This window comes from Centrocercus urophasianus, unplaced genomic scaffold (assembly GCF_019232065.1).
Source record: "Centrocercus urophasianus isolate 14NV4802_14NV808 unplaced genomic scaffold, USGS_Curo_1.0 seq_302, whole genome shotgun sequence".
NCBI lineage: Eukaryota > Metazoa > Chordata > Aves > Galliformes > Phasianidae > Centrocercus > Centrocercus urophasianus.
The window spans coordinates 1,878-18,826 of NW_024884870.1; the positions used below are offsets into that span (position 1 = coordinate 1,878).

The 16,949-nt window shown below is 59.7% G+C and overlaps 1 protein-coding gene across 1 annotated transcript in view; it reads left to right on the top strand.

The window, feature by feature from the left end:
- Nucleotides 1-14,310: 14,310 nt before the first annotated feature.
- TSC22D3 (TSC22 domain family member 3) overlaps nucleotides 14,311-16,949 on the top strand; it is a 7,593-nt gene continuing 4,954 nt past the window's right edge. The window contains exon 1 of the mRNA XM_042829305.1: nucleotides 14,311-14,626. Coding sequence (XP_042685239.1) covers nucleotides 14,322-14,626 — 305 coding nt within the window. The 5' untranslated portion in view covers nucleotides 14,311-14,321. The remainder of the gene's footprint in view (nucleotides 14,627-16,949) is intronic.

The window sequence follows — 16,949 nt, forward strand, 5'->3', positions numbered from 1 at the left end:
CCTCTCCCCTCTCCCCTCTCCCCTCTCCCTCCCTAACACAGAGCACATGCTGCTCATTACAAGGGTAATTAACTCTTCCACCCAAGGGATGCTGTGGGTCTCCACGTCACCATCCTTCAGCATCCCAGCGCTGGGCAGAGGGCAGTGGAAAGGCTGCAGTGGACATCTGAGCTGCTCTGAGCTGCTCAGAAGAAACAGCCCCACATCCCCTACACCATGGGCTGTGCTGCAGCCCTGCCCCACTGCTGGGGTCCAGCCCCATCCCCCCCACCCCGAGTCACCATGGTGAGACCCATGGAGGTCCTGTGGGTTTGGGGTGTTTCTTTCTTTCTTTTTTTTTTTTTTTCTTAATTAAAATCAAACAATAATCATCAAATAACTTCTGTGGATAATTACGGGTTTCTTGCTCGCTTATTAGCGCCGGGCTGTAATTATTTGTGATGCAGGTGATTTGCAGCGTGGATCATGTGGTGCTGAGTGGGTCAGAGGAGCACAGGGATACCGAGATCACAATTAGGATTTTCAAGCGTGTTTTCCAGGGCTGCCCTGATCCCAACACGTGGGTTTGCTCCGTGTTCTGCAGGAGCACAGCACGGTGCAGGCATGCTGATGGCACAGAGAACGGCTCTCTCTGCAGCTCTACTGTGACCCCAGGATGTCTGGGTGCCACCGACTGCATGGCAGGGCTGCAGCTCTCCAGGAAACGTGGGGAAAGTGAATCCTAACAGGGTGCTGAAGATTGCCCTCCCCACTCCCTGCCCAGTGCTGCCAGGAGCCTGGTGGCACTTGTGTCCCCATACAGCCACCCCATATGGTGGCACTGGTGGAGGCAGAGAGCCCAGCCTGCATGGGACGATGCATATAGGGGATTTTTGGGGCTCCTCCTCTTGTTGGGGTGGGCAGTGCTGCCTCAGTGGCTGCCCATCAGCGTGGCATTGAGCTTGCAGGACTTTCTCACACCCTCTATCTGCAGCATCAAAGCTGGTTTGAAGCCTTATCTTCTTTCCCTGCACCCGGTGGGTGAGGCAGGCATCCCATGAACCCCAACCAAAGTGCTTTGGGGGAGCTTCCATGGAGCCGGACAGCGCGGTGTGGGGTGAGCTCAGTGCTGCTCCAGCCCATCCCAGGCCCAGAAACTGACCTCATCCCACAGCCCACGGGAGTTTCGCTGCCTGTGGGACCACATCACTCTGCTTCTTCTGGCTTCCATCAGTGCCCAAAGAGGAGCTTTAACATCTCAAGGCATCAAAATCCTCAGCATCCCGGAGCGCCCCGAGGAGCCCCATGCCTGCAGGAACATGGATCGGTGCTGCAGGAGCGGCTGCAGGAGGAAGGATCCTCCCTTTATGGGGAGGAAACACAGTGAGGAAGAAGTGATGCTGAGAGCTCGTAATTCCCTTTGCATGGCAATATCTGGAGTCGGGGCATCCTTCCCTACAGTGCTGCTGCTGGCTGTGTGCTGCTGGGAGACACAAGGGTGCTGGCTGCACGGCCAGCCCCTGCTGCATCCCAAAAGTCACCCAAGACCCCAAACACCTCTGTGCACACACAGCAGCTCAGCCGCCCAGCTCCATCCCACCACTGTCTGCAGGAACTTCATTCCCAACCTAAAAGAGAACCAAACGAGGCCAACACCAACAGCACTCCAACACCCCACCCAGAAAAACCTTTGGGCTCCTCGAGGGTGAAATGTGAGCCGGAGCCATTAGCAATCAGCAGTGCTTTCCGTGCCAATTAGCGCAGCCTGTGGGTGCTGCAGCAGGGCTGGCACCCGGCATGCAGGCGCCTGCTGGAGCACTCCCTGCAAACTCCATTTCCAATGGGTGCCATATTGGAGCAGAGAAGCACTCTTCTGCTCTCACTTTGCAGTGCTGGAGCATCTTGCTTTCTGCTTTGCATCCGCATGGCTGCATTCGCATCCCACCCCTGTGCACCATGGATGCGCACGCTGTGTGCCTCCAGCTGCCAGCACCCACTTGGCACTGCCCCCATTTAGCAACCACATGGCTGTGCTTCATTCTTCCAGCTCTCAAACATGCTGCCTGGTGCCCAGCATCAACCTCAAGCTGGTCAGCCAGAGGGCAACGTGAGCGTGCTGGTTATTAGTGACCGCCCGTGAGCGCTAATTGATTTGCCTGGTTAGAAAGAAAAGATGCCTTCCAACTCTAATAAGGATTCTACAATTGTTTTCTATGGTTCTATGAAAAGTCCAAACCTGCCTGCAAGGGGAAGGTTGACACCAACTCATCGAGGAGGGGAGAAATGATGAAAAGTTTTAAAGGGGAAAGTGGAATTATTTGGACAGGCGGATGCAGCTCAGGCTGAGCTCTATGGGGCAATTGGGGATGGGGAGCTCCTGGGGCTTCTTGCTCTACAAAAGGTTTTCCTCTCTCTCTCTCTACAGAGCACTGCTGTGGGTCGGGAGAGGACAGGGTGAAAAATGGAGCCCAGCAAGCCTCGACCTTTTCACTCCAGATTAAGGCAGCAGTGCCCTCGGGGAGCTCAGCCCAGCTCAGCCTTGTGTGGGCAGGTGTGCACTCAGCAAGCCCTCAGCTGCACCTCTGCATGGCTTCACCGAAGCAGTGCTCCTCCAGGAGTCCCCATGATAACCATCCCAATGGTTTCCAGCTGTTACAGCTCCGAGGGATGCAGGACCCCCACAGGATGCTCCTTCCTGAGCCCTGATCCTGAGTAGGATCAAGCGTAGCCCCACATCTTCACACCGAGTTGAGGGACGCCTTGGGGACAGCTGGGTGGTGATCCCTAAGGGCGCACAAACTTTGGGGCTGCTCATTTCCTCCTCGTCCTGCCCTGCCCTGGTTGCATGCACTGCGTGTCCCACCTCTCAAGTGGGTCCCCATTGGACTGGTGGCCATCTGGTTTGCTGCTGGGGATGCTGGTGACCATGGGCTTGGTGGGGCGGGTAGGTGGTTGGGCTGGATGACCTCAGTGCTCTTTCCAGCCTTACTGATTCAGTGATTTTATGACTCTACAGAAACGTGCCCTCTGCCTGCCCCTGTCCCCAGGCAAGGTGCTCTCGCCTCCTTGTGATGATATTCCAGGAGAAAACCAGGCAGACCTCTGCCCCCTGCACAGGACATGGAGCTCCATGAAGCCCCACTGCCCTGGGATCAGCCGTGCAAGAAACCCAGGCCATCCCTGCTGCAGCAGGCTGTGAGCTGTGGGTGGGAACACAAATTCCTCTCCCATCCCACACTGCTCTTGGCCTGGCTTCCCCGCTATTCCCTGGCTCATGTTTTGCACGCTGCGCGCTCACTGCTGGCTGCCCACGTTTCCCACTATAGGGTGGGGACATGAGGCCATGCCCAGGAACCTGGAGCCCCACAGCTGCCAGACAGGCTCCGTCCCAACATGTCCTACATGCAGGGATCAGAGACCTCCCTGCAGCCAGGGCCATGCTGGCAGCCCTGGGGCACAGGGAAAGCACCCAGCAGACTTGTCTAGGCTTCGGCTAAAGCTGAGCGCTGGAGGAGAAACCCACAGTGTGCCACACTGCCATCATCCCCAGTGGAGGTGGGACTCAGCACAACCTTGGCTGTGTGGTGTGGCACAAGCCCACGGCAGCGGGGAGATGAGGCGTTCAACTGGGACCCATTGCGTCAGGACTTGGATGGAGGTGGAACAAAGAAGGTGGCTTTGGTGGCTCCGGAGCTTGGATTTGGTTGTGCTGAAGCCGTTGTGTCCTCGTGCATCTGTTTGTGAATCGGGTTTCTGAGGAATGCAAAATCCCCCCTGCTGCAGTGCTTTGCTAAGGACCACCTTATTTCACGTGTCTGGGTCAGGCTCATTCCTCCTCTTGCAGCACATCACAAAGAACGCTGCCCTTCCTTGTATCCGGGCCTCGTCTTCTCACTTAAGGACAATTGCCAACGCTATGGCATGGAGCGCTTCCTTCCCATCCCAGAGCTCCCCTTCACTCTCCCATTAGGAATTTCATATCACAGGCTCAATCCTCCAAGCCAAAGCAGCAAACACATCGTGGCACTGAGGGACGGCGGTCAGTGGGCACAGCGAGGACGGGTTGGGGTTGGACTCTATGATTGTAAGGCCAAAGAGAAACCAAACGTACCCACCAACGCCCTGCTGGGCTCTCCCTACCCCAAAAGGCCCCACTGCTGGGCACCAGCAGATCCCAGTGCCTCCCCTTTGGCAGCCCTGAGCTGGTGGGGCGGCGGTAAGGTGGAAAGCAGCAGCTGCAGCCCCCCAAGCACGGAGATGCTGGGAAGTGCCGTGCAATAACCCTCTTCATCAACATGCTGCTCCTCTCGCCGCTCGTTACAGGGAAGCTAAAAATAGAGCAGTGAGCCAGCATTCGTTCTGCACACAGAGATTGAAAGAAAACTTTGGGTTTCACTCGCGTGGAGGAGAGAGCCCAAATGTTCTCATGTCTGTGAGGCTGCCATAAATAGCAGTCGGCCTCCAGAAGGGCCCATGGGGAGACGTGTGGGGCAGGTGGCGCGGGTGGCTCATGCTGGCCGTGTGGCAATGGATGCCCATCAGCTGCAGTTGCTGTTGGGAATGCTGCTGGGAATGCTGCTGATGCCCTTTAGCTGCATCTTGGGGGTGAAATCTCTGCAGAGCAAAAAGGGAAAAGATGGTGGGAGCCTCACACGCTGCCCCTGAGCATCCCTGAATGGAGGGGTGCAAAGGATCTTGGTATCAACAGAAGCCGTGCTACCAGCATGGCTTTGGGTTTGCACATCGTGTGTTCCTTTCTATTCTCTTAAAAAAAGAAAAACAAACAACAAAACCACCCTGATTTAATGCTACCTTCAGAGCCAGCAGATTTTCAGGGCTGATCAGCGGAGCTGGGATTACAACCAACAGCTCCCAGGTGGACGTGCCCTGCTCTCCTGTCCCGCCTGCTGATTTCCTTCACGAGGTGTGAAACTGCTTGCAAAAGCAAAAGTATTTTCTTTTCCCACTTTGGGAAGCCATGACAGCTTGTGACCCGGGGCTCCCACCATCTGCCACACACGTTGCCCACTTGGTGACACCTTCCTGCGTTCGGCAGCTTGGAGAAAACCCCGATGGGAAGCTCTGCAGCCAGCAGGATATGCTGCTGATTTCTCCTTTCTCCTTCCACAGATGGAGGGGATGGTGCCATGGCTGCCTCCTGCTCCACAGGCCAGTTTCCTACGGTACATTCTTGGGCACTGCTCCATTCTCTGTTTCCTTAGGGGAAGACATGCAGGACAAATGGCAACAAGTCCCTTCCAAGTGCCTTCAGACAGTGGTGTGGGTGGTGTCAGGATGCTCTCATTGCTAGCCAGCCCCCAGCACTGAGCCGTGTGCCCTTTAATGAGGAGAACTCACTAAAGCATGAGTGGATTTGGCAGTTAATTGCTGGGGAGAGCACAGGCAGTGGGGCTCTTTCATCCTTGGACAGAGGAGTGGCACTTTGAAACCTCTTCTGTTTGATGAAGGGTGCCCACAGGAGGGCTCTGCTCGGGGCACACAGAAATGGCACAGTGGGGCACAGGGGTTGGGAAGCTGCACGGTAACAGTGTGGAAAGACCTGGGAGCTGCAGGTGGGGAGAAGGGCAGAGTGTCAGCAGAGCTGTGCTCCCTGCTGCTCCTTCTTCTGCTCAGCGCATCCCGTGCTCCTCACTGAGCTCTGCCAAAGCATTTCACTCCACAGCACTATTCCTAGCCCAGACCTCAGGACAAAACCCATCTGTTCCCAGCAGTCCTCGACGTTCCCGTCCAGCACACTCAGCTGCTATGGGTGAGATGTCCTCAAAGTAGGCTGGAATGGGACGACTGCTGTCAGCAGGATGCAGTGCAACGTGCAGCATCGATGAGACAGCGCCGGTCAGCACGGCTGCCAGCAGAGCACACAGATTTGCGAGCTGAAAAGCCTCGGGGAGGCTGAAAACAAAAAGAAAGCAAAGAGCTCGCGTAGGAAATCATCTTCCAACTTTTGCATCTTCTCCCTCCAGCCCTGATCCTCCTCTGGCAGCTCTGCTCTGCCAACGCATTGCGTGACAACGCTCGGCCTGGAGATGGAGCAGGCTGGACTCCAAACATCACCCAGGGAAAAAATAAAAAAAAGCCGGAAATAACCACGTTAGACGATGAGGACGGCGGTGTCTTCAGGCAGTGCGAGCAAAGCGTTGTGCTTTGGAGGAGCAGCACAGCCCCGAAGCCCAGCCGGCTCTCCCTGCGCAGCCGCTCCGCGCGTCGGGGCCGCGTTCCTCCGCACGAAGGATCGGGAGATTTCTCCAAGGCCCCGGACGCCACTCGGCTTTCTGTAGGGTTTGTCCTTCGCCGCATCCCCTGCCGTATTCCTGCAGCACTCCTGCCCATCTCCAGCCCTGCTGCTCCCTGGTGGGGGGGGGGGGGACACGCGGCACCCGGTCCCTTCGGGCGCCGCCCCCCCCCCCCGGGGGGGAACCGTGGGGTGTTTTTAATGGGCCCCCCCCCCCCAGCAGCTCACCCCCGTTTGGTTTGCTGTGGCGCTTGGTTCATTTTCTACACCTTTCAGAATCCCTTTGTGGCAAAAGGGAGAAGAAGAGAAAGAGGAATTTCTGTCTTCTCATTCCCCCCCCTCCCCAAATTGTAACCGATTCTGGGCAGGTGGCCAAAGAGTAATAAAAATCTGTTCTGTTTGGAAACAGCTGAGAAACGTATAAATGACGGCAGCTCGGTGCTGCAGGAGCTGCAAATCAAGCAGGCTGTGCGTTCCAGGGTTCATTAACATCTGATGGGGATAACGGGAGGTTTATAGCACTTAATTGAATTAAATACACTACATCCCGATTTGGGGTTATAAAACTTGCAGTCACGGGGCGCAATTAAACACCTTCCTGGTGCTGCCAGTGCGTTTTTCTCTACAAAATTAAGCATGAAAGGTAGGCTTGCTCTGCATCACAGCGTGTCAATCCTTGCAATGAATCCCCACAGCACTGTGAGATGAGGGCTCTGCACTTTGCTGCTTTTGTGGGGTGCAGAATGAGGTCTGCATTCGGGGAGCACCTCATGCAGCCAGCAGCTGCAATGCAAAAGGATGGAGTTTGGAACTGCAGCAGGGGAAAAAGTCCTCATTAGCAGGTTGGAAACGTGTTGAGCTCTCCTGAGAGCTCAGTGAGTGCAAGGAGCAGGAGGGGGAAGTAGTGCCAACCTCAGCCTGAGTGCCCGGAAAGCTCCCATCACCATGCATACACGTGGCACATCAGCACCCATGGGAGAGCTTGGCTACCCTCCCCCCCCTTGTTTAGCTTTGCAAAATCCCATGGGCAAAAGGGAATGGTGGGGACTCTTTCCCAGTTTGCCCAGTTTGCCATGGGAAGCACCCAGCTCCAACAAACCCACAGCTGTGCGGAGCGTGTGACGGCTGAGGGGCGCTTTGGGTGCTGTCCCCTCTCCTCTACATGAAAACATGACCACCCCAGGACAATGCCATGGCAATCCCAGCTGTAAGGAAGCAGAGGGGACGCTGCAGGGAATGCCTGCTGAAATCTGTCTCTGGGACACTTCCACCCCCTGCTGCCCAGCAAACAGCACAGTGCTCGCTATCTCTCTGCACCCAGCCCACCTTGCCCTGCTGCAGCACTCAGCCCCGATCTGAACAAAAGGTCTGGAAGATATTTGCGGAATGGCACGGTGCTGCTGGGGGCCAAGGGTGCCCTTTTCATTTCCCATCCACGCTGCAAACATACTGAGGCTGCAGGTAGTGCGTTTGGATGGTGCCGGGTGGAAGGGGGAGCCCTGCAGCTTCACCATGCTGCGCCCCATGGCACACAGCTCTCCAGCTCTTGGACAAGCTCCATCAGCCATAGAATCATTCCAGGTGGAAAAACTTTCTCAGATTCACAGCCCAGCACACCCCACCATGCCCATCACCACATCCCCACAGTTCTGAGCAACACCAGGTGACCCCACCACTCCCAGGGACAAGGGTGACCCCCCCCCCGAGTTCCATCCCACCTGCTGAGCTGCAGCCTCAGAACCAACAGCATCTGCTCCCAGGGGTGGGCAGCAGTAACTCCCACCTCATGCTACTCATTTGTGCTCTGCATTGGGCTGTCCTGGTTACTGCTGGGCAGGTGTTGCTGGTCATACAGACGAGGTCATCTCTCAGACCCCAGCTGTAGCAGCTAACTGGGAACACAGAGGCTCCAGGTGTGCTTTGCCTTGCTGATTGGGCTGCCCTCGTGCCCCACGGGTGGTTCTAGGATGGAGCCCACGTGTCAGCAAGACCTGCTCGCTCCAGTCTTGCAGGAGAGCTGCGCTCCAGGAGGTGCTAGAGCAAGAGCAGCATCTCACAGCACCTCTCTGCCTCAAGCTGAAATGAGATACGGAGACGTGCCGTGCACCGAGGCACCAAATATCTCCTTCTGTCCACAGAACGTGTGAGCAGGGCAAAGCAAGGCATCTGCCTGCCCGCAGGGAAGGCCCCCAGCCGTGGTGATGGTGGGGAGCAGTTAGCTGGGATGAGAGGAGCAGCAAATGTCAGGTGGGGAATGACAGCATCAGGCTTCAGCTCCCGCGCCCGGATCTGAGGGTGCCCTGTCAGCGCCGACAGGCGGAGAGAGATGCAGAGATAACGTCCTCAGACACAAGTGATGATGCCTGGAGAAACTTGTCCAAAACCCCTCGGGAAAGCTGTCGCTCTGGGCTTGTTTGGAGGTCCTTCAATAGGGACTGCAGTGCAATTATTGTTCTCACAGCAGAGCGCGAGGCAAACGAACCCGGTGTGGTTCAGCGCTGGGAAACTGCGTACAAATGAGATGAGCTGTCAAAAATAATGAAAGGAGAGGCAACCGAGAGAGAGAGGCCACCCGACCTGAGCAGAGCTGGGATCAGTGGGACGAGCTGCAGCCCATTGGCTCCTTCAGCCCTGCTCCCATAGGGTCCCCCATACGGGGGCTGCCGGCTCCAGCTCTGCCTTCACACCCCAGCTCCACTCCCGGCTCCTTCCCTCCGCCATTTGCATACCGTGCATATTCATGAGGGATGGAGCTAATTAAAGATTCATGCACGCAGCCCTCGCACTTGCAGTTAATCGGAACGCTGCAGTATTCCTCACATTCCCCCCCCCAAGCAAAGCCAGGAGAGCTGCTATGGGATGCACAGGGTGTGGGCGCCCCTGTGGGTACAGCGCACCCAGGGAGGGCTGATCCTACAACAGCTGCGGGGTGCAAGCCAAAGCAAGCTTGGTTACAGCACGATAACGCTGCTCTTGGGGGCGTTTGGGCACTTCCAGCCTCGCTGCAGCTTATAAATACATATTTATTATTAATTTTATTCCGTCCCCGGTGCCAGGGTGCGCAGGATTAATCGCCGCCGCTCCGCGATAAAGGGTCTGGGAGCCAATCTTCAGCTTTGCCTGAGATTTATTCCCCTTTGAAAACAAATATCCTGACAGGGAGAGATTTCCTGGCACAGAGCAGCTCTGTTTAATTAGAGAGGTGATTCATGTTTTCAGTCAGGGTTTAATACCAAGCCCTTTATGGGCAGCAGTGCAGCAGGAGCCTGTAGGTCTGCTGGGCTCTGGAGAAGGAACCTGGGGCTGCTCCAGCCAAAGCAGTGCCCCCCATTGGGGTCCTGTCCCACCAGGAGCAGCCATGGCTCCAACCCTGTGCTTGGCTGCGTCCCTTTTGGGTGGTGAACATTGGTGTTGCGTGGCCCACACAGAGGAACAGCCAAGCTGCCCCAGCTCCAAATGCCAATATTGAAAAGCAAAGATTTGGCCACCGTTCTGCTTCAAAATGGGGTGGCAAGGTCCACCTGGGGGCAAACACCTGAGGAATAGGGACAGGAGCGTGGAATGGACCCAGTGCTTTGGCATGGGTGCAACAGGTGTGGGATCTCAGCCTTGCACTGCCACCATCCGACCCCAAACTGAGCATCCCAAGGTGGGGAGCGATGCTGGGGGGCCCAGGGGAGCCCCACACGCTGACCTGCAGCATTCCCAGACACAAGCATCCAGCAGCTCCTGAGTGTCAGCACTGCGTTCTGACCGCCCCATCCTGGGCACCAGTTCAGGAATAACGCAGACGAGGCCAAGGCCCATAAAATTAATTAGCTCTCACTTGAAATTAAGCATCTCAAATGGGTGTTTCATGAAGATTTAATTAAAAGCCGCGCTGGAACCAAGCTGGAGGGGTTGGGGCACAGGGAGCTGTCACCGCGTCCCCAGCTCTGCGTTGTGTCCCCAGAGAGCCCCGCGGGGGGCTCAGCAATGCATCCAACCACTTCCCATCCCACGGCCTCCCACCCTCCTCCTTTCTCGGCGGCTTCGGGGCGGACACGTGGAGCACACAGCGCGCAGCGCCACCTCCCAGCCCCACGGCCACGCTGAGCACGGGGGCTTTAAACCCAACAACGGCTCTGCAGCCGCGCGCCGAGACCCGAAGGGCGCCGTTCCGTCCGCGCGACGCAGCAGCAAGTTCATCGCCATTACGCCAAACCCACAACCGTCCCCGGCTTCTGTCTCATCCGTAAACTTCTCTGGGGCGCTTTTCCTATTCCCACCGCATCCCAGCGCCGTGCCGAGCAGCTCTGCGCGCTCCCTGCCCTCTCCGCTCCGGGCTGCCGGATGCTCGCCAATCTTTCCGACCCAGCCAAGCGCCGCGGCGCCGGGGCCCTGCTGCCACCCAGCGGCTGCTGCAGGCACAGGTGTGGCAGTGCGCGCGCGTAGGTGTGGGCGCGCACACGTGCATGCAGCTGGGGGGGGGCTGTGAGCGCGCCCGTGTCTGCATCTGTGTGTGTGCGCGCACACGCACTGCGCGTGCACGGGAGCCCCCGAGGGAGCACGGGCGTGGCTCCTGCGGGTGGGTGTGCAAGAGGTGCACGTGGCTGTGCACGCGGCGGTGCCGCGCAGGGTGCGCGTGCACGCGGCTGTCCCGGCCGCCCGCAAGGGCCGTGGCGAATCTCAGCGAAGCCGGCGCTCTGCACGTTGGTTTTGGCACCGACCGGGCGAGCGTTCGGCCCAATTAAACGAGTTTCCGCACTCAATTGAGCGTAATGCGACTTCGTATAAAGCCCTGATCTCTGCGGTCACTGAACTGAGCGCGTCGGGGGGGGCGCGGTGAGAGCAGCACACAGCCGGGCGGAGCGGCACCGGTGCTAATTAGAGGCGGAATTAGGAGCCACCACCACGGCGGTGCCTTTCTGCCTTCTCGATACATCCAGCTTCCGATAGGAAGGGGAAGGAGCCACCCCCACCGCAGGGGCTTTGCGGGGATGGAGCTGCAGCCGGCAGAACCCAGGGGGGCACGCGCACCTCCTGCTGGCCGTGTGGGTGTTCTCCCAAATGCCACCGCAGTGATGCTCCGGGTACCCACTGCGACTGCCTGAGCTGTGTGTGGCGCGGAGGAGCCCCACGGAGAGCAGAGGATGAGGAGGGGAAGTGCCACCGTGTGTCCCCACCGCCTGCTGTGCTGTGCTGGGGGCCTGGGAGGTGCAGCCCCAATGTGTCCCCACTGTGTCCCCAGCTTTTCTCATGCACCCTGCCCCATGCATCCCCATCCCCGTCATGTCCCCTGCATCACCCCATCCCCACTATGACTCACCATGTCCCCTCCTGCGGCCCCATAACATCCCCTCCATCATCCCATCCCCACCATAGAATCATAACATAGAATGGCTTGGGTTGAAAGGGACCCTAAGGATTATCGAGTTCCAACCCCCTGTGCCACAGGCAGGGCCACCAACCTCCTCCAACCACCATGTCCCCATCGTGTCCCCTGCACCATGCCTCCCATGTCCCCTCCATCCTTTCCATCCCCACTGCCTCCACCACGTCCCCTCCTGCACCCCACCCACATCATTTCTCCACCATGTCCCACCCTGCGTCCCCACCATGCCCCTCCATCATTCCATCCCCTCCGTCACTTCCATCACCCCATCTTCCCCACATCCCACAGTGTACCACGCCGTGCCCCACATCCTGCCCCTTTGATGCCCCACACCAGCCTTCCTCCGGCACATCCCACACACCCTGTTGGGTTCCTGCGACCCAGGGAAGGGACGCGGTGACATTCCTACAGCAGGCGGGAGGGTGGCACTGTGCACAGGGACACATCACAGGCTGGGAACGAAGGCCAGAAAAAAAATAAAAATAAGAAAGCTGATCATTTTGAATCATTTTGAGCTCGGGAAGAGGAGCAACCCCTGCAGGGCGAGTCGCCACCTCCTCTCCATCTCGGAGAAAAGCAATTAGCACGACGGCACAATGCGTTTCTAATTGCAACCCGTGGACTTGACGAGCAGCCTGTAGCACACCCCAAGGAATCCATCCCCCATCCCACAGCAGGGCCCCGCCGGGCACACGGAGGGATTTGTTTGCTGGAGCGTTGCACAGCGCGGAAGGCACGCGCAGCATGCAGTGTGACTCACCGTTATGCAAGTGGCAGCTGTGGGGCTGGCAGCGAGCGGCCGTCCCCAGAGCCACCCGCTGTGGGGCAGCCATGGGGAAACACAGCTTGGGGGTCTGCGATGGGGGGGGGAGCAAAAAGGAGAGCCGGGGGCCCATGCAAAGGGCTGAGCGCCGGCGTTGCTGCCCCACACGCTGCCCCACACTGAGAGGCTCAGGGAAGCCCCGTCCCTGTGCACAGTCCGTGTCCCTTGGCACTTGGCTCCTGCTCTTGGGGACACTGGGGTCAGAGCTGTGGTACCCGCACTGATGTCCTGCAGGAGCTGCAAGCACGGGGCGCCCTGATGACAGCAGGGACGTGGCAACAGGGGCTGCCATCCCTGCGTCCGACTGTGCCACACGCGTCCTCGCAGCCCACTGTCCCCTCTCCCTGCAGTGACATCGGGCAGCAGATGCACCGTGCCCGGCGGGTTGGAGAGGGGGAGGCACCGGGAAATGTCACAGCTGTGACAGCACCGGGTATTCTTAGCCTCACATCACAGCCCCGACACGGGGACAGCAGCTGGCACCCTCGGGGACAGGTGGCACATGGTGTCTGGCGGGTGTCAGTGCTGTGCCCTACCCCGCTGTGCCCACGGGATGGCAGCAGCCTCCATCACCCCCCTCCAACCCCCCCACCGGACACCTACGGCCACTTGTGGGGCAGCACGAGGCCCCAGAGCAGAGCTGTGTGACAGATGCCCTCGGCAGCCTGATGCCACGGGTCCTTGTGGGGTGGAGAGTGCTTCATCCTCACGTGAAACCCCTTCCTCCTCTCCAAAAAGGGAACCAGGAGAGCTGATGGAGTGTTTCTGCCTTCCCCCAGCAGCACCCATTCTGTACCACCCTGCTCCGGGTGCCAGGTGCTGGGCGCTGGGTGCCAGCTGGGTTTTGACCCACGTTCTCTGCCTTTATCTCTGCCCACCACCCCCCGCGTGCAGGATTGCCTCTCACTGCCTCCCCCTCCTGCCCACTCCCCATTCCCTCTCCCAGCACTGAGCATCCCATCCCACACTAACCACAGCCACTACTGGGACATTTCCCATTGGTTCCTTGCACTTCACAGCTCGCTGCCCTCGCAGATGCTCCTGCCGTGCTCCAAAATCACCTTTCCTCCCTCTGCCCGTTTCCCCTTGCCCAACCCTACAGCCCCAGGGTGCTCTGCCCTTCTGGGAGCTTCTCTTTCCCAAAATGCTCTGGGGCTTTGCCCTGAGCTTTGGGGGCGATGTCACGGCCACCCCAAGGGGGAAAAAATGTGGCACAGAGTGTGGCTTTGGGTCCCAGTGAAGCCTTGGGTGCCTATGGGTAACAGGTGCTCAGTGGGGCACCAACAGGACACCCAGGGGGGTTGATGTCACGGCCATCCCAGGAGGCACAGAGTGGGACCTCGGTGCCAGCAGGGCAGCGGGTGCCTATGGGGCACTGAGTGCCAACAGAGCAGTGAGCACCAATGGGGCAGTAGGTGCTCAGTGGGGCAGTAGGTGCTCAGTGGGGCATTGGGTGCCAGCGGAGCACTGGGCACCAGTAGGGCAGCGGGTGCCCGTTGGAATCGGGTGCCAATGGAGCAATGAGTGCAGCGGGGCGGTGTGGCAGGGCTGGGACCGGCAGCGTGCGCCGCAGGGGCGGTGGGCGCCCGGCGGATGAGGGGGGGGGTGCCGGTACCCCCGGGGCTGAGCCAGCGGCGGGAGCCATCGGGACTGCGGGCTCGGTGCCAGCCGGCCCCTCGGAGGGAGCTCCGCAGCTCCGGGCGCTGCCATGGGGCGGTGCCGGGCTGCCCGCAGCGGGTGCCGGCGGGGCGGGCTCCCCGGGGTGGGGCGGCGGTGCGGGGCGGGGAGCGGGGCCGGGCGCTCGGGGCCGCCGTTCGCCGAAGCGGGAGCGGAACCGGAGCGGAGCCGGGAGGAGCGGGGCCGGGCGGCTGCGCGCGGCGCTCGGCCCCGGGATGTCCTCGTCGGCCGGCGAGCAGTGCCGCTCGCCCGTGGGGTTGGATTGCTGCAACTGCTGCCTGGACCTGGTGGGGGCCGGGGGGGGAGAGAACAACAACCCGGGCAGCCCCACCGCCAGCGGCTTCCGGCAGCTGCGGGAGCAGCTGGAGGGCGAGAACCTGAACGCCGCCAAGCTGAGCTCCATCATGCGCCAGGACTCGCTGGAGCCCGTCGTGCGGGACCCCTGCTACCTCCTCAACCAGGGCATCTGCAACAGGAACATCGACCAGACGCTGCTCTCCATCCTGCTGCTCTTCCACAGGTGGGTGCCCGCTGCTGCGGGGCCGCGCTCCGCTGCCGGCTGCGTGCCGCGCTGCCCGGACCCCGCGCTCGTCCCCGCCGTGCCCGGAGGGTCGGGGACACGGACGGCTGTCACTTGGGGTGGTGCCACCTGCAGCCCCCTACGGGTCGGTGGGACGTGGGGAGCCCCTCTCTGGAGCCGTTCCCCATCCCCCGCATCGGGCGCTCTCGTCGGTGTCCCCAAAATAGCGCTGCATGAGGGCACATGGCCCCGCACGTGGCACCTGCATGACCTCTCCCCACGGCTCCCGCAGCACTTGCATAACGCGGGGCAGACGCTCAGGTAGGAGAGGAGGAGCCGGGCTGCCCGCCAGAGCACCCTCTGCACGCCCCGTGGGGGGAAATGGGGGAGAGACGCCGAGGGTTCCCTGCGTGCGTAGTGTGATGCGGGCAGGGAGGGAGGGAGGGGACACGGGGGAGGGAGGTGACGATGTCCCCCCATGCGTGCTGGAGACCGAAGCTGTGCACCCACGAAAGCGGTGCCCGTGGTTACGGTGTGTCCGCTTTGGGCTCGGTGCCCCACGCCTCCCCAATCTGCCCCCCCCCTCCTGTGTCCCTCCCCACAATGCCCACACCTGCAGCCGCTGTTGTTTTGCTCCAACCTGAACTTTCTCCTCCTGGGGAAATGCGTCAGGTGAGGCGGGAGGCGATAGTGGATGGGGTGAGGGCTGTGGTGCCAGGGAACACCCCGATAACGCAGCCCGTGGGGGTATGGCACTGCAGCCCATGGGGGTATGGCACTGCTGGCTCTGCACTTGGTGGCCACGGTGGCCCACGGACACCTGCAGGAGGAGGTGGTGTGGATGATGGGTCCATGTTCAGTGGGGACAGGCTCACAATGGGGGGACTCACAAAGTCCACCCTGGGCACCCCCAGCCTGGTTTGGGGGGTTTCCCCCCCCAGCTCTCTGCAGGGATGCAGGAGGGATGCTCCGTGCTCTTGCCATAGGAACTCCCAAGGCTAAAACCAATCCCAACTCCTAACCCTAAACTCAACCCCCTAACAATGCTAACCCTTCACCTTAGCACTAAACCCCATCCTGAGACCAACTCCAGCCCTAACCCCAACCCTAAGACTAACCCCAAACTTACCCTAACCTTCCCCCTAACCCTAAGCTCGACCCCAATGCTAATCCCAACCCCTCTCAGAGGGCAGGAGGTGGCATCTATGGCACAGTGCTGCTCATCCCAGTCCCTGCCGTGCAGAACCCAGAGGGGTGGCCCTGCAGAACGCATTCCTGCAGCGCGTGGGCCGCAGTGACAAGAGGCCTTTGAGCAGGGACAGCGGGTGGGCGTGGGGCTGCGAGCCGGGGCTGAACCGCGTGGGAGCCCCCCAAAAAAGGGGTCACTGGGCTCTGAGCATCATGGCCCCACTGGTTGTGGGGCAGGGGAGCAGGAGGGCTGCGCTCGCCCCGTGGCCGTGCCCCGCCGATGAGCAGCGAGCTATATTTATCTGTGCTGCTGGCATGGGGACAGGAGTTTGTCACCCTCTGACTGAGGTTGTATTTAGACCTGGGGGGGGGGGGCAGGCAGGGGCCCCCCAGCACCGGTTTTGGGGTGTGATGCAGAATCCTGAAAGAGGTCCTGTGGAATCATGGAGGCACTTGGGGTGGAGAAGACCCCAGAGGTCATCGACTCTCAATACCAAGCAGGCAGCTCCTGTGGGGCTGGCAGCCCAACCTCAGTCCTATGGGGCAGCAGTTCAGGGCAGAGTGAGGAGTAGGGTGAGGGAAAGGGAGAGGGATGGGGCTGGGGTTTAATGTTAGGAATGGGTGTAAAGGTTCAGGTGAGGGTTGGGATTAAGGTTAGGTTTATGGTGAGGGTTGGAATTAGGTTTACAATTACAGTTGGGATCGGGATGAGGGTTGGAGTTAGGGCTGTGGTCAGGGCTGGGGTTAGGATGAGAGTTGGGGTTAAGGTCAGGTCTACGGCTGGGGTTAGGGTCAGTTTGGGGATTGGTCTTAGGGTTGGAGTTAGGGCTGGTTTAGGGCTCGGGTTAGGAGTTGGTATTAGGGTTGGGGTTAGTTTTAGGGTTGGCTTTAGGGTTGGGATTGGGCTGAGAATTAGAGTTTGGATGGAGGTGTAGCACGGGGTTTCAGGCACCTTCTGAGGCCGTCCCCAGGCGGTGGCACAGCGGTGCCCGGACCCATGGGGCACAGCAGCAGGGTGACAGCTGCACGCCCTGCACAGCCCCATGCCCTCAGTGTTGTTATTGTTCTGAAATGTCACTGGGGGGGGGGGGGGGGGAGGTGCGGGCGCCTCAGGGGGGCGGGTGCAGCGCCGCGA